The 25,633-nt window shown below is 44.3% G+C and overlaps 2 protein-coding genes across 2 annotated transcripts in view; one reads left to right on the top strand and one right to left on the bottom strand.

Annotated features, from left to right (window-relative positions):
• Positions 1–25,633, top strand: part of LOC127569523 (ATP-binding cassette sub-family B member 6-like) — a 549,089-nt gene that overhangs the window by 267,157 nt on the left and 256,299 nt on the right. The gene's annotated exons all lie outside the window — the stretch shown is intronic.
• usp37 (ubiquitin specific peptidase 37) overlaps positions 6,527–25,633 on the bottom strand; it is a 62,536-nt gene continuing 43,429 nt past the window's right edge. Inside the window, 8 exon segments of the mRNA XM_052024508.1 lie at positions 6,527–8,975; positions 13,964–14,102; positions 16,569–16,638; positions 18,146–18,261; positions 21,479–21,539; positions 21,856–21,882; positions 21,884–22,014; positions 23,147–23,414. Of these exon segments, the coding sequence (XP_051880468.1) occupies positions 8,888–8,975; positions 13,964–14,102; positions 16,569–16,638; positions 18,146–18,261; positions 21,479–21,539; positions 21,856–21,882; positions 21,884–22,014; positions 23,147–23,414 (900 nt within the window). The 3' untranslated portion in view covers positions 6,527–8,887.

Consider the following 25,633-nt stretch of genomic DNA (forward strand, 5'->3'; position numbering starts at 1 on the left):
CTACCTCGTTATGGCCTTGCACCTTATTGTCTACCTGCACTTCACTTTCTCTGCAACTGTGACACTTTATTCTGCATTCTGTTATTGTTTTCCCTTGTACTACCTCAATGCACTGTGTAATGAATTGACCTGTACGATCGGTATGCAAGACAAGTTTTTCACTGTACCTCGGTACACGTGACAATAATAAACTAATTCCAATTCTCAGGGCAGTGTCCTAGGCCTAAACATCTTCAGCCACTTCATGAATGATCTTCCTTCATATGGTCAGAAGTGGGGATGTTCGCTGATGATTGCAGAATGTTCAATTCCATTTGTAGTTCCTCAGCAAATGAAGCAGCCTATGCCGGCATGCATCAAGACCTGTTCAACATTCAGGCATGGGCTGATGAGTGTGGCCAATGTTACATGCCACAAGTGTCAGGTAACGATAGCAAAAAATAAACTGCTGGAGGAAGTCAGTGGGTCAGGCAGCATCTGTGGAGGGAAATTGATAGTGGACAATTCAGGTTGAGACCCTTCATCTGTACTGTTAGATAATGCTCTCTATAAGATCTCTGCAAGTCCCAAGTCCAACAGTGGTGCACAACCTTTTTGTGGGATAGGGCTGATCTTACAGTCCAAACTGCTTCTGAGGGCCACTTACAAGAAACATGTTAAATTTTGACTACGTGTAATGAGATGCCGATGTACGAGAGCAGGGATGTTCTGCTGGAATTGAATGAAACAGTTATTCCACAGCTACAGTGATCAGTCTTGGTTAACATGCTACGGGAAGGACACGATACTTACAGCAGTGTAGAGGGGATGGACAAGAACATTGCCAGACTGGAGAATTACGGTGAGGAGGAGACCAACTGTTTCAACTGGGGCTTCTTTGGAACAAAGGGAACGGAAGGAAATTTAATTGTGTAAGATTATGAAGTGCCCAGGCAGGGTGAACAGGAAGCAAGTTAGTAGATAAATCTAAGCCTCCCAGTTTCAGACACAAGTTGGTGGAAGGATTAAAGGGGAAATCGAGAAAGGAATTGATTCACTCGATGAGTACTACAGATGTACTGTCAAAACTATCTGGAGTGGTTGCATCAGGGTCTGGTACGGCAATTTGAATGCGCAGGAACGCAAGAAGCTGCAGAGAGTAGTGGACTCTGCCCAACACGTTATGGGCACATCCCTCCCCACCATTGGGAGTATCTACAGGAGGCACTGCCTTAAGAAGGCAACATCCATCATCAAAGATCCACACCATCCGGTCCACGCCATCTTCTTGCAGCTACCACCGGGCAGGAAGTCCCACACCACCAGCTACAAGAACAGCTACTTCCTTTCATTTGATTCTTGAACCAACCGGCACAACCCTAATCACTACAGTTTAGCAACACTATGACCACTTCCATCACTTTGCACTAAAATGAACTGTTTTTGTTTGTTCTGATTGTGTTCTTGTAATTATGTTCTTTCTTGTAAAAATTGTGTATAATTTGAGAAAAACAAAAGGACTGCAGATGCTGGTATCTAGATGAAAAAACAAGATGCTGGAGGAACTGAGTTCTTGTTTTTTCATCTTGTGTATAATTTATATTTTTCTTGAAAATGCTGCTTATCTGATGCTCTGTGCCTGTGATGCTGCTGCAAACAAGTTTTTCATTGCACCTCTGCACACATGTACTTGTGCATATGACAATAAACTTGATAACAGCACAGTAGTGTAGTGGTTAGCGTAATGTTATTACAGCACCAGTGACCTGGGTCGATTCCAACTACTGTCTGTAAGGAGTTTGTACGTTGTCCCTTGTCTGCGTGGGTTTCCTCCGGGTGCTCCGGTTTCCTCCCACATTCCAAAGACGTATGGGTTAGGAAGTTGTGGGCATGCTATGTTGGCGCGGGAAGCGTGGCGACACTTGCGAGCTGCCCCCAGAACACTCTATGCAAAAGATGCATTTCACTGTGTGTTTCCATGGACATGTAACTAATAAATAAACATCTTATTGACTTTGAGTGGTGGGGATCTGGGACACTGCCTGAAAGAATGCTCCTCACAAGTTAAAAAGCAAGCACATAGAGTTGCACCTGGACCAAGAGCTGGGAAGTAGGATTAACCCAACACGTTTCTTGCCAACATGGAGACAGTAGGCCAAATGCCCTCCTGTGCCTCTAGTTCTGGTCTCACTCACAGGCAGAAACATCATCTCCACATTAGCCCAAACTCATTCAGAATCCCCGTGCGGGGCTGTATTGTATCACTTACTGCAGAATTGCTGGGTTTGCCTGCTGGTCTTTGATCCCAGGCAAGGTATCAGTGATCAATAATTTACCAACAACTTTAATCCAATGGACTTTCGCTCATTCACTCTCACCTGTACAGATTTTTCCCATTATCATTTGATCATTATTTCTCTGCATTAATACACTTTTAAGGCTGATTTCTTTGCAAACCAATCCCAGTAATATTTTTGACTAAAACTCTCAAACCTATTCCACCATTCAAGATGCTGGAGGAACTCAGTGGGTCAGGCAGCATCTACGGAGGGAAATGAACAGTCGATGTTTTGGGTTGAGACCCTCCATCTGGAGTGAAAGATCGAACCGAAACATCGACTGTTCATTTCCCTCCATAGATGCTACCTGACCCACTGAGTTTCTCCAGCATCTTCTGTGAGGCTCCAGATTCTAGTATCTGCAGTCTTTTGTGTCTGTTCCACCATTTGATTGGCACTCATCTGATCTGTGACCCAACCATCCACCTGCCCTGATTCTAGAACCTTCCAAGTCCTTGACCCAAAATTCAAATCTGAAACATTACCTGTTACTCTCTCCACAGATGCTGCCTGACCTGCTGATCATTCAGCCAAGAAAGCTCACCAGCACCTCTACTTCCTCAGGAGGCTAAGAAATTTGGTTTGTCCCCTTTGACACTCACCAACTTTTATCGATTCACCATAGAAAGCATCCTATCTGGATGTATCACAGCTTGGTACGGCAACTGCTCTGCCCAGGACCACAAGAAGCTGCAGAGAGTTGTGGACACAGCCCAGCGCATCACAGACACCAGCCTCCCCTCCTTGGACTCTGTCTTGGTGAAGCAGCCAGCATAATCAAAGACCCCACCCACCCGGGACATTCTCTCTTCTCTCCTCTTCCATTGGGTAGAAGATACAGGAGCCTGAGGGCACGTACCACCAGACTTAAGGGCAGCTTCTACCCCACTGTGATAAGACTATTGAACGGTTCCCTTATACGATAAGATGGACTATGACCTCACAATCTACCTTGTTGTGACCTTGCACCTTATTGCACTGCACTTTCTCTGTAGCTGTGACACTTTACTCTGTACTGTTATTGTTTTTAACCTGTACTACATCAATGCACTCTGTACTAACCCAATGTAACCGCACTGTGTAATGAATTGACCTGTACGATCAGTATGCAAGACAAGTTTTTCACTGTACCTTGGTACAAGTGACAATAATAAACCAATTCAGCACCCGAGTTGTTTTAGCTTTCCAACATAATTATCATGTAGTTTTGAAGCCACTCAGGCTCAACATCACGTTTGGGCTGGAAATCACACCGGAAGTGAGTTGCTGAAAGGTACTTTTCAAATTGTGTTCACTGGCCCAGACATCCTCCTAATTCACAACCGTTTTTGAACAACAACCAGATTTTTTTTTAAAAACAGTATCTTTGACATAACAAAACACCCCAAAGGGCCTCATGGGGGCATCACAAAATCATCCCATCTCATGGGATCTGCAACAGCAAGAATGAGTTCCATTCCCCTACACTTTCCCCATTAGCCTTGTTATTTTTGGTCCTTCAAGTATCTACCCAAATCCTCTTGGAATAAAAGTTTGATGCCAGGCTACCTATAATAAAAACAGAAGAAGCCATTTCTCTTCCCACAGTTGCTGCCTGACCCGAGTATTTCCAGGATTTGTTTATACTTTAGATTTTCAGCATCTGCAATGTTTTTGATTTTCACTTACACAGGGAGATTTTGGGTCAGAAGCAGTTTTTAATAAGCAGCTGTAGATTATAACAGGATATTGATAGAATGCAGAGCTGGGCTGAGAAGTGGCAGATGGAGTTGAACTCTGAAAAGTGTGAAGTGATGCACTTCGGGAGATCGAATTCGAAGGCAGGATACAAGGTTAATGGCAGGACTCTACGTAGTGTGGAGGAACAGAGAGATCTTGGGGTCCACATCCATAGATCCCACAAGGTTGCCACGCAGGTTGATAGGGTTGTTAAGGTGGCGAATGGAGCGATATAAAATGTCGGCACAACATTGTGGGCCAAAGGGCCTATACTGTGCTGTGATGTTCTATGTATGTAAAAACAAGAGGATTCTAGAGATTAGTTCTTTGGTAACTGAAGGCACAGCCAAAGGCTGAGTGATTATATTCAGAGGGACACATTGGAATAAATCTGGAGTAGCACAAAGATAGAGGCTTACTGGCTCCAGATAACCACAGATAGGGAGCAGTGAAGCCACAGAGGGAGCGGAGTTGGGAGGGGTTGTAATCACAGGAAAATAGGAGTGGGCCACCTGGCCTTTTAAGCCTGCCCTACTATACAACATGTGCTCCCAGCCTCATCTTTTCTGTGCCAGTTCCTTACAGCCCTCAATTCCTGAATCTTTCAAAAATGTATTTACCTTCTCTCTAAATATCGGGACAAATCCTCAAGTGCAGAGAATTCCAGACAGTCACCACCTGCTATGAGAAGAGATTCCTACACACCCCAGTTTTAAATGACCACCGCCTTATCTTGTAAATTATGGCTACTCACCCGAGATTCCCCCACTGGTGAAAATATCGTAACGTCCATCCAGTCACACCCCCTCAGGATCTTGTGTGTTTTAATAAGACTTTTGAGGGGCGATGGAGTTCCTCCTAGCAGGGTGGGGTGGATCCGAACACTCCCTGGACAGAAAGGCATGGGTGTACGACATACTTGCCTTCATTGGTAGGGGTGTTCAGTATAAGAATAAGGAAGTCATGCTGCAGCTGTGCAAAACTTTAACCAGACTACTTGGAGTGTTGTGTACAGTTCTGGTCACCCCATCACAGAAGGATAGGGAGACAGGAGAGGGTGCAGAAGAGGTTCGCCAGGATGCTGCCTGGATTAGAGGGCATGAGCTATAAGGACAGGTTGGACAAACTTGGGTCGTTCTCACTGGAGCATCAGAGGCTGTGGGGAGAACGGAGAGATTTTTAAAATTATGAGAGGCATAGATAGGGTAGACAGTCAGAATCTTTTCCCCAGGGTAGAAATGTCAAACACCAGAGGACGTGCTTTCAATGTTTGGGTGGGGGTGGAAGTGTAAAGGTGACCTGAGTGCCTGGAATGGGTTACCGGGGTAGGCAGGCAGTTTGGTGGAGTTTAAGAGGCTTTTAGATAGACACGTGAATATGAAGGGAATGGAGGGATGTGGATGATACAAAGGGGGACATTTAGTATAAATTGGCATCAAGATCGGCACAACATCGTGGGCCGAACAGCCTGTCCAGTGCTGTACTGTTCTATGTAAAGGCTCACTTTCATCAAAAGGGAAAAGAACATGAGTTCAAACAGACTGACTTTTTTTTTTAAACAGAATCATGAGTTTTATTGTCACAAATCAGATCCGCAGGGGCTGTTTAAAAAACAAATCATCACAGGGACAGCAGCAGTCGTCACAGGCAAACTCATCTGCTAAAACACAGAAAAACCTTCAATATAGGAAACGCTGCTCTCAGTCACACTTGAAGGGAGACAATCTCGCACCACCATGGACTGTGAACACAGGAGATTGTATGCACCAAACCAGGCAGGTGGGGTTGTGAACTGAGCCCTTGTATCAAAAAAGTGTCACATCCACGCAACTGTTATGGTCTGCTCCGACACAAAACTTGGCATCATTTACACACATAAATATCTGGATATATATATTTATATATTATATAAATACAGGCAGTCACATTGGAGACCCAACCATGATGAGCTGGGTCAGAATCAGGAACTAGAAAAAAAACCCTAAATATTTCAGAAAATCAGCCCTTCCACAAAGCTGGGAACTCAAGTAGAGTGTAGTGGCCCTGCTGTGGGCAGAGGAGCATGCCATTAAGTGAGGTGGCCACCAAATGGTTGCTTAGTGAGGCTTTATTCTGCTCAGTCTGGGCCCCTGTTGTTGTCATCAGTGCTAATGTGATCGCCATTCCTGCACTAATACAGAGTTGTTGCCCCATTCTGGTTAATGACAGAAGGGACGAAGGAAGTCTGGAGGTACAGTGACTGTTTAGTTTCTCGCAAAATGGGACCAGTCTACATTACTTTTATTAACAATCTATACAAAACCTTAAGTGATCAGCATTAATGAAGCTGCTCCACAGATTTCACACAAGGAATCCAGAGTCTTCAGAAGGACAGAAAGCATTCAGCATTCCTACCCTCCCCTGTCCATCACTGACTTTTTCCACAACCAAGCAAGCTGATGTAACCACAGGGCTGTTGCTCCCACCCACCCACCCACCCACCCCACAAACAAACCAAGAGCAGACCCTGCTATTCCCCTGCATTTGATCAGTACAACTGATCCTGGGGAGAGCAGGGGCAAGAGGCAAAGTATGAGGATCATTCCCCTGAGCCTGGTGTCCAAGAATACTGCTAAACAGCCTTAAACCCAAGACACAATCTCCCAGCCACAATACAACTTGCAGCTTGATGTTCCAGCCTGCTGGATGGCAGGGTGAGTGCTGGGAGGTGAGAAACACTCACTACCAAGTCCAGCTGCGGTTTGACAACCTACTCAACTGCTGGCCCCCTCAACTTTACACCAGCCATAGCCGGCACATCTAGCATGGCCTCACTCACCTGAATGGGGTTTTTTGGCCTGCATAAAAAGGTAACTGAAACCAAACAGTGTGGGTTTTATTCCTGCACTTTATTTTAATTAATACACAACTTAAATGTGGATTTAAGTGGACCTTTGGACTTTTTTCCCCCCCACAAATGTTTTTCAACTGTTTCTAAATGTCACTGATCAGAGGCATTTAGAAAGAATGGGGAAGGTCTTTGACAGCATGAGGGCCATCAGGGCAGCCTATGGGTAGATCCTCAGCTCCCACTGACTGAAACCAGTCACTGCTTGCACATTGCTTTGCCTCGCTGCATCACCACAACACACAGCCGCCACAACATCAGGGGCTGTGTGGCTAGAGAAGAGACAGGCGGAAGGTACAGGCTGGAACAAGCACAATCCTGTGCAATGACAGGAGGCTGGTGGAGACCTGGCTGGAAGGGTGATGGAGAAAGAAAATGCAGAAGTAGAAGACAGGGAGGTGGACAGCTGTTCTCCAGATACTTACTAAACCGTCTCTGCAGACCAGTTGCAGAGATGCACCTCAAATTTAACAACAGCACCTTTGGGATCACAGCTGGAAATTCCGATCCCTGGCAGGAGAGGGTGATTGGTGAGATGGCAGTCTGTCTAATATTGGGTAGCTCATCAAAGAATGGCCACAGTCAACTGCTCCACCACACAAACATCACACCTAAGGGTGTCATGGTTATATGGAATCACTTCTAAAGCACCAACTTATTTGACACATGTTTGGCTGTGTGAGGGAATTTGCATCGCACAGAGCTTATACCAGTGAGAAGACACTAAATTAGTGGATTAGCAGGGAAATTCCCCCCTATCGTCACTCAGCAGATGCTGCGGCCCATTTCCACATGGCAGGAAAGGTGCTTCCTTCGACCTTGGAGGAGAGAAGAGGAGGCAATGGCTTCCAAGGTGTGGGCCTCAAGATGCAGAAAGGAGGAAAGTAAAGTGCAGCATGAAATGGTGTGGTTGAAACCAAGGGATTCCTCCTCACCTCAATACAGCAAGGCAGCAAAGTTACCAGCAACCCCAACAATCCTGATAAGGCCAAAGCACAATTAATGATAGATTCCTCTTCATTTAGGGTTGGTCAGTGAAATGGCTTGGGTTTAGGCACACAAACTCAGGCACTTGAGCTGGTCTGTTGCTGGGTTAAGATTCCAAACCCTCTGCTGCTGGCACAACAGTACCTATTACAGCCTCTGCACGATGACTTGGGGGAATCTTGCTCACCACCTTCTGTGGAAAGCTTATAGGTGCTCGAGCAAAAAGGAGGGGTGGGGGGGGGGGGGGGCGAGGTGGAGGTGAGGGGGCTTACTTAGCACGAGGTCCTGACAAAACAGGGAGGCCACAGCAACTGATCAGTTGGATAGGAAAAGCTAAGATTCAGAGAAAAAATATTACACTCCATTGGAAACATGTAAATACAGTGTTAATGCTATGGCCTTCAAAAAAACCTTTACATATTACAACTCAACTATACAAAATGAAGTCTAAACCCTGTTTCAGCCCTAAGGTCTGACTGTCTAGGGGAGCTCAGAGTGCTTAAAGCAACCATATGAGCCTGTGAACCAGGCCTCATACTTGTGGGTCCACTCCCTGACGACACACAAAGACCACTTCAGGGCACGAACAGCAATTTTAGATTCATATATTATATATTTCTTTTTTTAAAAAAAACATATAAAACCCTCGTGTCTAAACTGCCTCATGATATAATTCCATCTTGAATTCCTTGGGAATCTTTGGAAATAGTGACAGATTGACACCAGTACCAGAAAAGGATTTGCATCAAAAAGTCTGGTGCGAGATGTAGAGAGGAATGAGCTCACCACGTTGTGATCCAGTGTTGAACTCCAGCACCTTTGCCTGGCTCCGAATGACCGAAGGGGTTAGCACCCTGCCCAGTGCATGCTGGCATTGACCTATCACTATTTTAAGAGGTATTTTTTCCCCAGGACTAACTGTAAACGACATTCAGTCCCTGGTTTAAAGTAACTTGCTGCTGCAGTTTGCCTTCTGTCACAGTGGTTGCAGCACAGGCCTGTTGCAGTCCAAACCTGCCGACTGTGGGCTTTTCTCTGCCTCCATCAACTCTTCCAGTATCTCCCTGTGGATGGGATGGAAGAAAAGGCAATTAGTGATGCAAGTGACCCCAGGGGCTGCATTGCATTGAGAAAAGGGGATCTAGGGGTACCATGCAGAGAGAGAGAGAGAGAGCGAGAGAGACATGATTACCATACTTACACATGGGAACTACTGGCACCATGTTAACATACAGGAGTGAACCATAGAGCAAACCCTCTGGTAACATGCATGAGGTTTCTTGTAAAATAATGGACCCAGAATTGCTGGATGTGTGTCGTGGGAAGGGGGTGGGGTGGCAGGGCGAATTATTGTCATTCTGGGATCTGGGTGGTGCTTGGAGGTGGGAAGTAGAGGAGCAAGGGAAAGGGAGGTGGTCCTGGAATCAGCAACTTGGTTACACAAGTTTTTTTTTCATAATTAGGAGTGGGGATTCATCCAATTTTCCATTCTGTTACCTAGGGAACCAAGCTGTTGTCTCACTGGAGATAAGTGAGAGGTATGTTAATAAAGTGGTCGTTACTGGACCAGCAGAGTTCTGGACTACTGATCCAGAGACTCCAATCCCACTATTCTGTGCCATCCCATCACTCCCTCAAAATAGCAGCTGGATAATTTAAATTCAAGAAAGCTGGACAAAAAACAGACTAGTGTCAGTAATGTTGAAGTGCTGTGAAAGTCTATCTGCTGTCCTTTAAACTCCTTTCCCAGTCTGGCCTGTATACAACTCCTGACTCACCAACGTGGTTGAATCTTTTAAGCTAACAACAGCAATTTCAATATACGGGTTTCTAAGGCCTGGACAGTGGAATTATGTAGTTTAATCAATAAAAAATAAAGCTAGAACACATATTTCATCAGAAACATTTTTCCCACATTGTATTAACATAGCATAGATAGAACAGCCTGTATCTTTTTCCCAGGGTCAAAATGTCTAATATTAGAGGGCATGCATTTTAAGACAAAAGGAGAAAGTTCAAAGAAGATATGCAGGGCCAGTTGTGTTTTTCTTCCCACTCCCCCAGAGTGGTGGGTGCCTGGAATGCATTGCCGGGGGGGGGGGGGGGGGAGTGGTGGTGGAGGTAGATACAATAGAGGCATTTAAGAGGCTCTCAGACAGGTACATGAATATGCGGAGAACAGAGGGAGATGGACCACGTACAGGCTGAAGAAATTAGACGTCATTAGCTTAATTAGTTTGGCACAACACTGTGGGCTGAAGGGCCTGTTCATGTGCTGTACTGTTCTGTGTCTATCAGCACATTATTGCCATGTTAAGTTGTTGCAGGGTGTAAAAGGTGCGGATCTGGTTGAACCTCAACTGCTTCTTCATTTTTGCAGCAATATGAGATGGACAAGAAATTCCAGCAATGGCCATGTCCCATGAACCAACAAACAAAAACAATAAGTAGTTCGCACAGGCCAGGCACTGAAGCTAGAGTTCTCAGCTGTCTCCAGGTGAAGTCATAAGAACATAAGGAACAGGAGCAGGAGGCGGCCATCAAGAAGATCATGGCTGATCTGGCCATGGACTCAGCTCCACCTACCTGCCTTTCCCCATAACCCTCAATTCCCCTACTGTGCAAAAATCTGTTTGTGTCTTAAATCTATTTAATGACGTAGCCTCTGCTGCTTCCCTGGGCAGGGAATTCCACAGATTCACTGCTCTCTGGGAAAAGCAATTTCTCCTCATCTCAGTCCTAAATCTACTCCCCCGAATCTTGAAGCTACGTCCCCTAGTTCTAGTTAGTGAAAACCTTCCTGCCTCTATGTTATCTATCCCTTTCATAATTTTATATGTTTCTATAAGATCCCCTCTCATTCTTCTGAATTCCAGCGAGTATAGTCCCAGGTAACTCAATCTCTCCTCATAGGCTAAACCCCTCATCGCTGGATTCAACCTGGTGAACCTCCTCTGCACCACCTCCAAAGCCAGTATATCCTTCCTCAAGTAAGGAGACCAGAGCTGCACGCAGTACTCCAGGTGCAGCCTCACCAGTACCCTGTACAGTTGCAGCATAACCTCCCTGCTCTTAAATTCAATCCCTCCAGCGATGAAGGCCAACATTCCATTTACCTTCTTGATAGCCTGTTGTACCTGCAAACCAACCTTTTGTGATTCATACACAAGCACTCCCAAGTCCCTCCGCACAACAGCATGCTGCAATCTTTCACCATTTAAATAATAATCTGATCTTCTATTTTTCCTTCCAAAGTGGATGACCCCCACATTTACCAAAATTGTACTCCATCTGCCAGACCCTTGCCCACTCATTGAACCTGTCTATATCTCTCTGCAGACTCTCTGCATCCTCTGCACAATTTGCTTTTCCACTCAATTTAGTAACATTGCAAACTTAGATACGCTACACTCGGTCCCCTCTTCCAAATTGTGAATGTATATTGTGAACAGTTGTGGGCCCAGCACCGACCACTGCGGTACTCCACTCGCCACTGATTGACAACCAGAGAAACACCCATTTTTCCCACCTCCCTGCCTTCTATTGTTAACCAATCCACTATCCATGCTAATACATTACCCCCAACTCCATGCATCCTTATCTTATGGATGTCTTTTATGCAGCATCTTATTGAATGCCTTCTGGAAATCCAAGTGTACAACATCCACCTGTTCCCCTCTATCCACTGTGCTCTTTATATTGTCATTGTCGAACAGGACCTACCCTTCCTGAATCCATGCTGTATCTGCCTGATGGAACCACTTCTATCCAGATGTCTCGCTATTTCTTCCTTAATGATAGCTTCAAGCATTTTCCTTATGACAGATGTTGCTAACTGGCCTATAGTTACCTGCCTTTTGTCTAGATCCTTTCTTAAACAGTGGGGTGACTTTTGCTGTCTTCCAATCCGCTGGGACCTGCCCAGAGTTTGGAGAATTTTGGTAAATTATCATAAATGCCTCCACTAACTTCTGCCATTTCTTTCAGTACCCTGGGATGCATCCCATCAGGACCAGGGGACTTTAAGCCCACTAGTTTGCTCAGCTCTACCTCTTCAGTGACAGCGATTGTATCAAGGTCCTCACCTCCCATCACATCCATAACATCTCTCTTTGGCATGTTACACGTGTCCTCCACCGTGAAGTCAACACAAAACAGTCTTCAAGGCATTGGCCATTTCCACATTACCCAATATTAATTCCTCCTCCTCATCTCCCAAGGGACCTACGTTCACTTTAGCCACCCTTTTCCGCTTTATGTAATTATAAAACATTTACTATCTGGTTTTTATATTTTTTGCTAGTTTAGTTTCATAATCTACCTTCCCTTCCCTTTCCTTATTGCTTGCTTAGTGGTTCTTTGTTGCTTTTTAAAATTTCCCTAGTCTTGTTTCCCACTACTCTTAGTGACATTGTATGCCTGAGCTTTTAGCTTGATGCCTTATTTCCTTAGTTATCCAAGGCTGGCTCTCCCCACCCTTTCTGTCCTCACTTTTGACTGGAATATACTTTTGTTGAGCACAGTGAAAAATCTCTGAAAATCTGTGTTTCTAGTCTATGCTAGCCCACTCCTCTCTCATCCCATTGTAGTCTCCCTTGTTTAGGCATAATACACTGGTTTTAGATCAAACTATTACACCCGCCATTTGTATGAGAAATTCAACCACACTATGATCACTCTTTCCAAGAGGATCCCTAACTACAAGATGGTTAATTTTACCTGTCTCATTGCACAGGACCAGATCCAAGATAGCATTTTCCCTTGTAGATTCACTAACATGCTTTTCAAGAAAGCTATCATGAGGAGGACTTCTATGAAGTCCTTCTCAAGACTGCCTCAACCAACTTGATTCGCCCAATCTATGTGCAAGTTAAAGTCCCCCATGACAACTGCTGTTCCATTCTTACGTGCATCAGATATTTCTTGGTTTACTGCCTGTGCCACTGTAATGTTAGTATTCGGTGGCCTAGAGACAACTCCCACCAGAGATTGTTTTCCCTTTACTATTCCTAATCTCTACCCAGATGGACTCAAACATTTCTGCTCCTTAGATCTTATATTGTCTCTCACTATCGCCCTGCTCTCATTCTTAATTAAGAGTGCTACCCCACCTCCCTTATCTTCCTGCCTATCCTTCCATATTACCTGATACCCTTGGATATTTAATTCCCACTCACCTCCACCCTGTAACCACGTTTCTGTAATGGCCACTAAATCATACCCCTTTGTACTGATTTGTGCCACAAGTTCACTGACCTTGTTTCGAATACTACGGGCATTCAGATAAGTCCCCTTACATTCATCGTGCTTTTAGCATCTAGTAACCTTTGTGTCCTTTGCATTTGACTTTTCTGTACTCCACTCTTACTTCTATTTTCTAACTTTTGCTCTGGTCTCTGCTTTGCTTCTCTGTCTTTCTGTATGGATTCCCATCCCCCTGCCATATTAGTTTAAACCCTCCCCAACAGCGCTAGCAAACAATCTCCCCAGTCCTGTCTAGGTGTAGACCCTCTGGTTTATACTGGTCCCACCTCCCCCAGAACTGGTTCCAATGCCCCAGTAATCTAAAAGCCTCCCTCCTGCACCACTGCTCAAGCCACATTCATCCAAACTATGCTGCTACTCTGACTAGCATGTAGCACAGGTAGCAATCCTGAGGCTATTACCTTTGAGGTCCTACTTTTTAAATCTCTCCGCTAGCTCCCTAAATTCGGCTTGTAGTATCACCCCACTTTTTTCCTATATTGTTGGTATCTAAATGCACCATGACAACTGGCTGTTCACCCTCCCCTTCCAGAACACCCTACAGTGGCTCTGAGACATCCCTGACCCTTGCACCTGGGAGGCAACACACCAACCACGAGTCCCATTCGCGGCTACAGAAGCTCCTGTCTATTCCTCTTACCATGGAATCCCCGACCACTGAACTGAAGGTGACCGCTGCCATCAGTCAGTCAAGCAAAAAGTAGCAGATCCCTGAAGTCATGGCAGGAGCTGCGTTATTACACGGATTGGGAAGTGGGGGTAAGATCCACACTCATTCAGTTCTTACTTGTGCATGTAGAAAAATATGTAGCCACTCTTGTCTCTGTCTGTCTGGACTGTGCCCTCCACTGTCCTGGACACCTCTAGATCATTGTACGTTAGCCAGGTCTGCTTCTTAATGTCGAACACATCACTGATGTAGTGACCTTCACAAGATAATTCAAAGAATTGTTAGTTGGAATAATGGGAGGCTACATAAGCACTTGAGCCTGCTCTGCTGTTTCAATAAGATTGTGGTCAAACTGCTTTATTTTCCCTTGATCTCCCCACATCTTTTGGATTCCTTGCCCACAAACCTCTTGACCTTTAATACACTCCAAGAATAAACTGCCACAGCATTGATTGATAACAGATTGCAGAGATTTCCTCAATGGCTGACTTTTTGTTCTACACCTTCAGTCAGCGAGAGGAAACTGACTCTCAGCAACTACCCGGTCAAGTGCAAACCATCCAGAATTTGAGAGATCACCCCTCATTTCCCTAAACTCCATACAAAAAAAAGTGCAATCTACTCAATCCCTTCTTGTGAGACATTCCTCTTATCTCAGGGTTTAAAGAGATGTCTGCTTAATAGTTTAATGAGAGCAGTTGAAGAGAAAGAAAAAGTTCTGACAAGGAAATGTTATCTGTTTCTCTCTGCACAGATGCCGATTACCCCAGAGTTTTTCCCCCAGTATTTTGTTTTTTCTTTCAGATTTCCAGCATTTGCAACTTTTTGATTATCATGTAAAAGCTGTGAAACAGCTTAGAGCTACTGCTGAAACCAAGGAAAACACTGGAAATACCCAGTTGATCAGGCAGTGTCTGTGGAGAGAGAAAAACTGAGTTAATATCTCCAATGGAAAATCTTGCAGTAGAATTGCCAGTTCTTTCCCTTCTCTTTTTACAATATTTTTATTAATTCCACAAAGAAAATACAAAGTACATGAATCAAAAGATAAAATACTACTAAATAGTGTTAAATCATACTGAAATCACAATACCCTATATTAGTAATAAAAAATGATAATAATGAATAAATTGGAATAATTTTATTATAAAAAATCTAAACCCACTACCAAGACTGAAGCTGTTTGGTTAAAGACAGGGGAAAAACCCTTCACACATAATGATATCAGCCAACAACTGTACTTTAACCACCAGACCAAAGGTTTTAGACAGTTCTGATACGAACAAGAAAAATAAGATCTGAAATCATTGAGTTCAGGATAGAGTGGGGTTTTCCAGTATGCTCTCTTGTTCTCAGGTTTCAACAACAGCTCTGACCTGCATTTCAGAGCTTTACATGTACCTTTGCACTCCCTCACCTGCTCTCCTTAATCTTTTAATCAGACAACTTTATAAACTGGCAACCCTGGCTTCACTCTTTCAGAGATATTCCTTTTGTCCCCTTCACCCTTTTCCCATTACCTCTGCAACACTAACTACTTTTTCTCTTTATTCCCCCACAAGGTCGTGGATACATTCTTAGACTCTAGTGCAAAGTCCAGGCTGATGCTCCAGTGTGCATTACTGAGGGAGAGCTACATCACCTTTCAGAGGCAACATTAAACCAAACCCCCACTTACCCTCTTTCAAGTCAATGCAAAAGATTCTATGGTACTAATTGAAGAGAAATGTGCCTCGTATCCTGGGCAACAGATACGTAAAGGGCTCGAGTTGGAGCAATGGAGCACCATGGGCTAGAGCATGTTAAGAGATAGGAAGGACTTAGTATGGTTAAAATTTTAAAAGTACAAAACATTAGTGAGCTCAAGGTAATGTCTGCAGGTATAATATATAAATAGGACAAAACAACTTCTGATCTGATTACTTAAAGACCAGTTGTTAGGCAAACAATTTGAAAGCAGGAGTGGCAGGCTGATGGAGGCCAAGCTGAAAGGCATCACTCTATCTGTAGAAATTAAACCCACGTCTGTGCATGACACTGCTTATGTAATTTCTGAATTCAGTGAGAGCAAAGCCATAGATCAGCTAAATAGTATTAATTTAATAGCTGGAAGTAGACCTGGAAGTGAGGTTGATATTATTGATCTATTGATAATAGATTACTCCACCAATTCTTTGAAATGGTGACATGGGATCTTTTTATAGCCACCTAAAAAGAAAGTCAAGACCATGGTTTAACACCTGTGCAAAGGTGCCCTCAATAGTGTTGCGTTCCCTCAGTACTGTGCAGAAGTTTTGCCACAGACTCATGGTCAAGTCTCCGGAGTCACAGTAGTGTAGTGGTTAGCGTAACACTTTACAGTGCCAGTGACCTGGGTTCAATTCCAGCCGCCGCCTGTAAGGAGTTTGTACGTTCTCCCCGTGGTCTGTGTGGGTTTCCTCCGGGTGCTCCGGTTTCCTCCCACATTCCAAAGACGTACGGGTTAGGAAGTTGTGGGCATGCTATGTTGGCGCCGGAAGTGTGGCAACACTTGCGGGCTGCCCTCCAGAACACTCTATGCAAAAGATGCATTTCGCTGTGTGTTTGATGTACATGTGACTAATAAAGAGATCTGATCTGAGTGGAAGATGAACACACATCATCCTGACTTGGAAGTAAGAGTGCTGTCCACTGGGCTATGACAGACAGACCCTGGTTACAAATTAGGGTGGTTGGTACCTACCAGCGGAAGAGGAGCTGCCGATGTGACTGACGACACTGATCAATCTATAGGAGTGAGCGAGCTCGCCTGTCTGCAAGAACAGGAGGCAGTCAGTAAACTATCTCAATCTGTAACGGTACATCCATTGCAACAAGGCAACACAACACTGGATCTTGCAAACCAGGCTGCCCTGCCTCTTGACTGCACATCTATGAAATACACTCGAGCAAACCTCCAAAGATTTTTGACAGCACATCCCAAACCCATTGATCTTATCTAATTGGAAGACCAAAGGCAATAGGTCCACGTTATCCTCAAGTCACACACCAGCCTGATTTGGAGGTGTAGTCTGATTCAGAGGTGCAGTCCGAATAGTAGATGTGTTCCCAAAATATTGTTGGGGAAGAAGCTCCAGCGATTTAGACTAGGTGACAATGAAGGAACTGAGACATATTGCTGTAAGGAAAGAGTTAAATTAGCCAAAAGTAATTTCCGATTCCTCCTTAGTATGTGCAGTAGTGTGCAAGACAAAATGGTGTCAGCTCGGAACGTGGGAATGTTTTGAGAACTTGCGGGAGGACTGATGCACAGCCTTGAGAGCAGATAAGAATGACCAACATGTCTTCCTTCAAACCTGCTGTCTCTATGGTTGCAAGTGATAAGAAGGTACAGGCTGGTACCACCAGGGAATAGAAAATACTGGGGTAAAAGTTATGTTAAGTTTTTGAGTATAAAAAGGGGCACCTTCTTTGTACAAATCAGAATCTTCCCTTAGGCTGGGTTGCGACCGGTGCTGAGAGACAGAGAGAAGGCTGTGTGTAAGGCTGTTGGACCTGAGGTTCCCTCTGGCATTATGTAGATCGGTTCAGTGATTAGTTGACAAGTATTACTTTGTTTCCTTCTGTATTTTATTAAGTATTCTTCTTCCTTTCTGTATTTTATTCTTCATATAGCTCCAATAAAGTTGTTTCTATACCCTTTAACATGTGTATAGTAGCTCCTTTGTTTGCGAATTCCTCTTGCTGCTGAATCAGGGAATCAGGAAAGAGTAAGGAATGAACTTTTAAAATACTTCTGTTACAATCGTCAAGTCAGGGTGGACTGAATGATTAGTGCGGTGGGAAACAACGTTGAGACTGGACAGAAGAGACTGCAGATGCTGGAATCTAGAACAAAACTAGAATGCTGGAAGAATTCAGCAGGTCAAACAGCATCTGCGGAGGCAAAAGGTGTAAGTCAACACTGGGACCAAATGGATGCACTGGTTTATCCTGAATGAAACCAAGCTCGAGTGTCATCATTCAATCTACCTATCCATGGGCATAGTGGCAATGCCTTCAGCACACCCACTGCACTGGTTGAAGGATGCAGTTCACAAGAGCAGTTAGGGACGGGCACTAACACTCCACAGAAGAAAAGTACAATCCTGTGATGTTACTAAGCGTGGGAAATTAACTCCAGCCTCGACCCAGCGTCCTTCGTCTTCAGGCTGTGCAATGCCAGACTTATTCTCCATCAGTGAGTTCTAGTGGAACTGGTGCAATTTGTAGCAGGCACTGTCCCTCCCAGCTACCGAGTACCCAGCTCCATCATCTCACCTCAGCATTCCTTTTCAACTCTTCAGCTTCAGCTTCACTGTAGTCCATGTCCAGGATTTCCTCATTGCCAGAGTCTTCATCTGAACCCATGAGATCGCCAAATGAGTTATTGAACTCTGCAAGTACAGCGATCAACATTTTTATAATGATATGCATTTAAAATTAAGACAATATTATTACTCAGTGCACCTATTTCCATCAATAGTCAATTCCTGAACTTGCCTACAAATTGAGTCAAGCAATATTTACATGTGCATTTGGTGTGGACATTGAGCTAACACACAGTATCTGGGCTGTGGCAGGGGAGGTAGTATCTACAGGAAGCGCTGCCTCAAGAAGGCAACATCCACCAAAGATCCCCACTACCTGGGCCATGCCATCTTCTCACAGCTACCATTGGGCAGGAGGTATAGGAGCCCGAAGTCCCACATCACGAGGTTCGGGAGCAGCTACTTCCCTTCAACCATTCAGTTCTTGAACCAATTAGCATAACCCTATTAACTAGAGTTTAGTGACACTATGACCACTTTGCACTAAAATGGACTTTTATTTTGTTCTCATTGTGTTTATGTTTTTTCTTGTGAATGCTGCTTATCTGATGCTCTGTGCCTGTGATGCTGCTGCAAGTAAGTTTTTCAGTGCACCTGTGCATACGTACTTGTGCAGATGACAATAAACCTGACTTTAACTTTGGGTGTGATGATTGCTCTATGTGGAGAGATTAAGCAGATCAGGCCTACAGAGATGAGACGAATGACAGACGATCTCATAGATGCATACAATCTCACATTGCTTGACAGGTTAGATGCAGGAATAGGGTATCTGAACCAGAGGCCACAGTTTCAAAATAAAGGGTTAGTTATTCAACACTAAAATGACATAATAGTTTCTCCACTCAGACAAGATAGAAATCTCTGCTCAAGAGTGCCGTGGAAGCTCAATCACTGAGTACATTCAAGACTTTTTTATTCGATATAAAGGGAATCAAAGGTTTTAGGCAACACAGTGGCGCAGCTAGCAGAGCTGTTGTTTCATAGCACCAGAGACCTGGCTTCAATCCCAACCTCTGCCAGTGTGAAATTTGCACATCTTCCAGGTGCTCTGGTTTCCTCCCACATCTCAAAAATATGCAGGTCGATAGGGTAATTGGCCGCTGTAAGTTGCCCCTAGTGTTAAGGTGAGTGGTAGAATGAGTAAAATAAAGTAACGATTTGTGTAAATGGGTTGTTGATGATCGATGTGGGCCAAAGGGCCCAGTTCTGTGCTCTCTCTCTCCATGACTTTATAAGAAAGTGGCTCCGAAGTAAAAGAAGACTTAATCTTATTAAATGGAAGAGCTACACAAGGGAACAAATGGCCTACTCCTGCTCGTATTTCTTATGCTCAATATTTTGATGGCAAAGTTACTGCAGTCTTTAATGTTGTAAGAGGCAGTCTGAATGTTCACCTCAATTAACGCCCACTGGCTACTGTGTCTGCTCTTTGAAGCTACCCAATTTGTCCCCTTGCCACTGGAAAGTTTCTCATTTACTACACCAAACTTTTTCAGGGTTTTGTGCAACTTTTAAACCACCCCCTTGATCAGTTCACCAGTCTACCAACATAACAAAGCCCCGTACCCCTGGCATCATTCTAGCAAATTTGTGTACCTTCTCCAAGAGCTTGACGTCATTCCAAAACGGTGCCAGGACTGGGCAGCATACTCCAGCTGAGGTCTAACCACTTACTATACAACTTCCTAGCTTTGGAGTCGATGCTTTTGGGCAGAGATTTCCAAAGATTCAATGCTCTCTAGGTGAAGAAACTACATCTCATCTTAGTATTTATAAAGTGAAAGATACCAAATTACTTCTCCTCTGTAGTCTTCTCAACCACTCCTGGTACCTTTCAAAGAGCCATGTACCTAGACCCTCAATCTCTCTATCTAGTGACCTCTTTAAAACAGCTCATTCTCCTACCACAACTTGCTATGTTCCTCCCTATTACATTTCATCTGCTGTGCAAATGCATGTCGCACCAGTCTGTCCCCTTTACACTTCTGTTATATTCCCTGTTACAATTTCCAAGCTTTAGGCCATCTACAAACTTTGATATTAGACACTGCCCAGATCATCAATATTCCACAGGTGGCCTGCATGGTTCCATACAATCTTAAGAATAAGCACTTACCAGACTCGCCATTTGCCTTTGGCCAGTTTTGTTTCTACATTGCCACTGCCCCTTTAATTTATTGACAAACCTATAAGCACCAGAACTATACTCCGCAGAATTGGAATTGGTTTATTACTGTCACATATACTGAGGTACAGTGAAAAACCAGTCTTGCATACAGTTCATACAGATCAATTCATTATACAGTGAGTGCATTGAGATAGTACAAGGGAAAACAATAACAGAATGCAGAAGAAACTGGGAGAGATCTCTCCTGCCAGTACCACATCCTAGCACTGGGCAGTTACAAATGTCATTACATCACCAAGTCTCCCAAACCCTGGCCACATTAATGAGAATTAGTGCACCTTACATTGTGCATCTTGCCTTAGTGCAGACAACAGGAGCTGTCTTGTGAAGTACTGCTGAGTAGAGGCCCTTCTGCTTGCTATGGTATAAAGACTTTCACAGATTTGACAGTGCAAAGATTTCTCTTAATGTCTCTTCCAAACAACTTCATGACAGATGTCAGTGACAATAAACCTGCTTCTCATTGTTTGCAGGCCGTGTGCACACAGTCATATTTAGCTACATGACAGTGAGATCACTTCAAAGCCTCTGGTAGGAAGGATGTGGAAGCCATAGAACGGGTGCAGAGGAGATTTACAAGGATGTTGCCTGGATTGCGGAGCATACCTTATGAAAACAGGTCGAGTGAACTCGGCCTTTTCTCCTTGGAGCGACAGAGGATGAGAGGTGACCTGATAGAGGTGTATAAGATGATGAGAGGCATTGATCGTGTGGATAGTCAGAGGCTTTTTTCCCAGGGCTGAAATGGTTTCCACAAGAGGACACAGGTTTATGGTGCTTCGGAGTAGGTACAGAGGAGATGTCAGGGATAAGTTTTTTACTCAGAGAGTGGTGAGTGCGTGGAATGGGCTGCCGGCAATGGTGGTGGAGGCAGATACGATAGGGTCTTTTGGATAGGTATATGGAGCTTAGAAAAATAGAGGGCTATGGGTAAGCCTAGGAATTTCTAAGATAGGGACATGTTCGGCACAACTTTGTGGTCTGAAGGGCCTATATGTGCTGTCGGTTTTCTATGTTTCTATGTAAACAAAGTCACCAGAAGCCTGAATATTATTTGAGTAACACATACCAGCTGTGGTGATGGGGCCTTACCTTGGATACTCAACTCTGTTGCTCGCTTCAGGTCGTCATCTTCTTTCATCTCCCGAGCCTCCTGAACAGTCAGAGAGAGAAATCTTTTAGTAACAACCCTGGCTCAAGGCCCAACATCACCAAGGATTAAGTGGCGGGGATCATGGTTCAGGCTCCACTCCTGACACTGCAATGGCAATGCTGAGAGAATGCTGTGCTATCAGTAATGCTGTTCTTTACACCAGACAACAGCAAATGCACACCCATCTGTTTAGGAGGCTGAAAACCATAACAGGGATCAAGTTGGGCTGACTTTCTTGAAGGACAAATGGGTCAAAGACACTGCAGTTACCAAAGAAACACAAATCATTGTGAAGCCAAAGGTTCTGAGGACTGACCTGCTCCTGAAGACTCTGGGCCAGAGCTTTGCTGCAACTCCTTCTCTTCTCGCTCCCTGTCCAGGTCATACTGCTGCATCCAGTCCATCTCACCCTGGCAACCCTCCGGTGTTTTATTCTCCTTATTCTCATCAAAGTCTTTGGTGGCTTCCGTCAGGTCTACTCAGAAGATTTAAAGAGAGGATGAAAGGGAGTTCAAGTCAATAGGTTACAGACTGGCCTTTGACTGCTGGTTTCCAGCTCAGAATTACAAGGGACCTTCCACCTGCCAGTGAAATGAGTTTGGGGAGTTTCATTAAGATTCTCATTTGCTAATACTACTCAGCCCTTGACACAACATTAAATGACAACTGCACAAGCTAAAGAGAGGCTGGAGTGGGAACTAGAAAAAAATGCCTCACTAGTGCAGATTAACTCCTCTGTGTTCGAATTCAGCGTTGTGTCTGCCCTGGCAGTGTATGCTGAGACAGCAGTTTACTCTATTTAACCTGCGCTACAGCTGCCCTGGAATAATGCAGAGGGACCTTTACTTTGCATTAGCACAGGATGCTAATCCTCTTCCAACATACGCACTAGTTGCCACTTTAGGGAGGTATGGACTTGCAAACCAAGGTCTCTCTGTATATCAATACTCCCAAGGTCACTTCAATTTACTGTGTGTGTCCCACCAGAATTTGATTTCTCAAAATGCACTTGTCTGGATTAAATTCCATCTACCACCACTCCACCAACCTTCCGGGTGACCTATGTCCTGCTGTATCTTAGACAACCTTCTTTGCTATCCACCTATTTTTGTGTCTTCTGCAAATGTACTAGTTAGATCACCTACATTCTCATCCAAGTCACTTACATACATAACAACAATGGTCCGAGAACCAATCCCTGTGGTACACCATTTACTACAGACTTCCAGTCAGTACAACACCCAGCACTAACCTCTGCCTCCCATCAACAGAAGCCTGAAGTCCCCACACCACCAGGTTCAGGAACAGCTACTTCCCTTCAACTATTCAGTTCTTGAAACAACTGACACAACCCTAATCCACTGCAGTTTAGCAACACTATGATCACTTTGCACTAAACTGGACTGTTTTTTTTGTTCTAATTGTTTCTTTCTTGTAAAATTGCCTATAATTTGTTTATGTTTTCCTTGGTGAATGCTGCTTATCTGATGCCGTGTGCCTGCGATGCTGCTGCAAGTGTTTTTCATTGCACCTGTGCACACACAGACTTGTGCATCTGACAATAAACTCAATATTGACTTTAACTTGCCCTCCCTCTAGCGACCCACCTGTTTCCATGGAATTCCTGGATCCATCCATTTCTGCCACTTCGTGCTGCTCCAACAACTCCTGAGCTTCATCATCCCCAAAGCCAGTATCAGGGCTGCAGCTCGGTTTCTCCTGCTCGTCCTCTGCACTGAGGGGCAGGGAGGTCTCCCGCTTGCTGATCTCTAGCACGGCAGCCAACAACTCATCTTCACTCATCCTGTCGAAAGAGGAGTCCAACACCGGAGTGGTGGCAGGATGCTCCATCTCCTGCTTACTTGCTTTTAGAGCCTTACAAGGACATAAATAGCACAATTCATATATTTGGCCAGTGAGTTTATAGGCGACAAGATCAAGTTAGCTCACTTTATGTTCAGTGGCTCCTGCACTCAGCACTCTTAACAAATTGCACCTATTAGATAATAAGAAGTCTGAAGACACTTTTAAATGTGACAGAGCCACATAGGTGATGTTAGGACCAATGGGATGTCAGGTTGCAGTTGTATTAAACATTGGCTAGATTGCATTTAGAGTATTGTGTACAGTTCTGGTCACCACACTACAGGAAGGATATGGTAGCAATAGAGACAGTGCAAAAAAAGGATTCATCAGGATGTTGCCCGGAATAGAGGGCTGCAAATACAAGATCATATAGGCTGGGTTTATTCTCACTGGAACATACGAGGCTGAGGAGTGACTTTATAGAGGATTATAAAATAATGAGGGGCATAGATGGAATAGTTAGAGTCTTTTTCTGGGAGGGGAGTTTAGAACTAGAGGACATAGGTTTAAGGTGAGAGGGCAGAAATTTAAAAGGAGATTCTGAGGGGTAAGTTTTTTCCACACAGAGGGCGGTGAACATCTAGAGCGAGCTGCCTGAGGAGGTTGGTAGAGGCAAACCACAATTACAATGTTTAAAAGGTGGTTCGACAGGTACGAAAGATGTAGAGGTATATGGACCTAATGCAGGCAATTGGGATTAGCGTAAATAGGAATCACGGTCATCAGTACGGACAAGATGGGCCGAAAGGGTCCACTTCTGTGTTGTACAATTCTATAATGCAAGAGCTTTTGAATGAGTTGAGGCGTTCAAAGGTGCACAGCCTAGGGCACTAGCAGCTGAAGAAACAGCCGTCAAATAGTGGAATGGTGGAAATCAAGCTGCACAAGGCCAGAATCAGAGAAATATATTCAGTGGGGTTGGAGTTTGATGAGGGAGGAGGAGCGAGAGAGATCGAGGAGGAATCAGAACACAAACTAATCTGAAAACTGAGGCAATGAGGATAAGGGAATCGACAAAGTCAGTGAGCACAAGGGTGGCTAGTGATTGGAACATAAACAGTGGCAATGCAGTGAAAACAATACATCACTGAGTCCGCTTTACAGAGCTCTACTTCACCGACAGCCTCATGACCAATGTGAAGTAGCAAAGATACAGGAGCCTGAGGACACGTACCACCAGACTTAAGGACAGCTTTCTACCCCACTGTGATAAGACTATGAACGGTTCCCTTATACAATGAGATGGACTCTGACCTCACGATCTACCTTGTTGTGACCTTGCACCTTATTGCACTGCACTTTCTCTGCAGCTGTGACACTTTACTCTGTAGTTATTGTTTTTACCTGTCCTACATCAATGCACTCTGTACTAACCCAATGTTATACTGCACTGTGTAATGACTTTTTTTATTTTTTTAAATTTTATTTACAGCGTGGTAACAGGCCCCTTCCGGCCCAACAAGTCCGTGCCGCCCATTTAAACCCCCAAATTAACCTACCCGTACGTCTTTAGAATGTGGAGGAAACCGGAGCACCCGGAGGAAATCCACGCAGACACGGGAGAACGCACAAACTCCTTACAGACAGCGACGGGAATTGAACCCCGATCGCTGGTGCTGTAATAGCATTGTGCTAACCACTACGCTACCGTGCTTGCCCACATTGACCTGTACGATCGGTTTGCAAGACAAAGTTGTTCACTGTACCCTCGGTACAAGTGACAATAATAAGCCAGTACCAAGAATTAGGTAAGGATCATTAGCCAAAGAGATTTTACAGCAACTGGAGGCCACCAGTTCCGACTATCTGTGCTGTTCCAATTCTGTTACTGCAACACTAAACTAATCCACTGCCCATACAGCGACATCCTCTGCTTCAAATACTTGCCTCATTTCCCTCTAGATATCAAAGGACTAGTATTAACTGGTAAATTGGTTTATTATTGCCACATGTACCAAGGTACAGTGAAAAACTTTGTTTTGCATGCCATCCATCACATCAGTATATTGAGGCAGTACAAGGGAAAAGCAATAACAGAATGTAGAATAAAGTGTTACAGTTGCAGAGAAAGTGCAGTACAGGTAGACAATAAGGTGCAAGGCCACATCGAGTTAGATTGCAAGATTAGAAGTCCATCTCATTGTATTAGGGGGACCTTTCAATAGTCTTACAAAATTTACTCCTTCAGTGGCTTCAAAACACTTGAAGTATCAGGTACAAACAACATC

The sequence above is a fragment of the Pristis pectinata genome, chromosome 1, assembly GCF_009764475.1.
Source record: "Pristis pectinata isolate sPriPec2 chromosome 1, sPriPec2.1.pri, whole genome shotgun sequence".
In the NCBI taxonomy this organism is placed as follows: Eukaryota; Metazoa; Chordata; class Chondrichthyes; order Rhinopristiformes; family Pristidae; genus Pristis; species Pristis pectinata.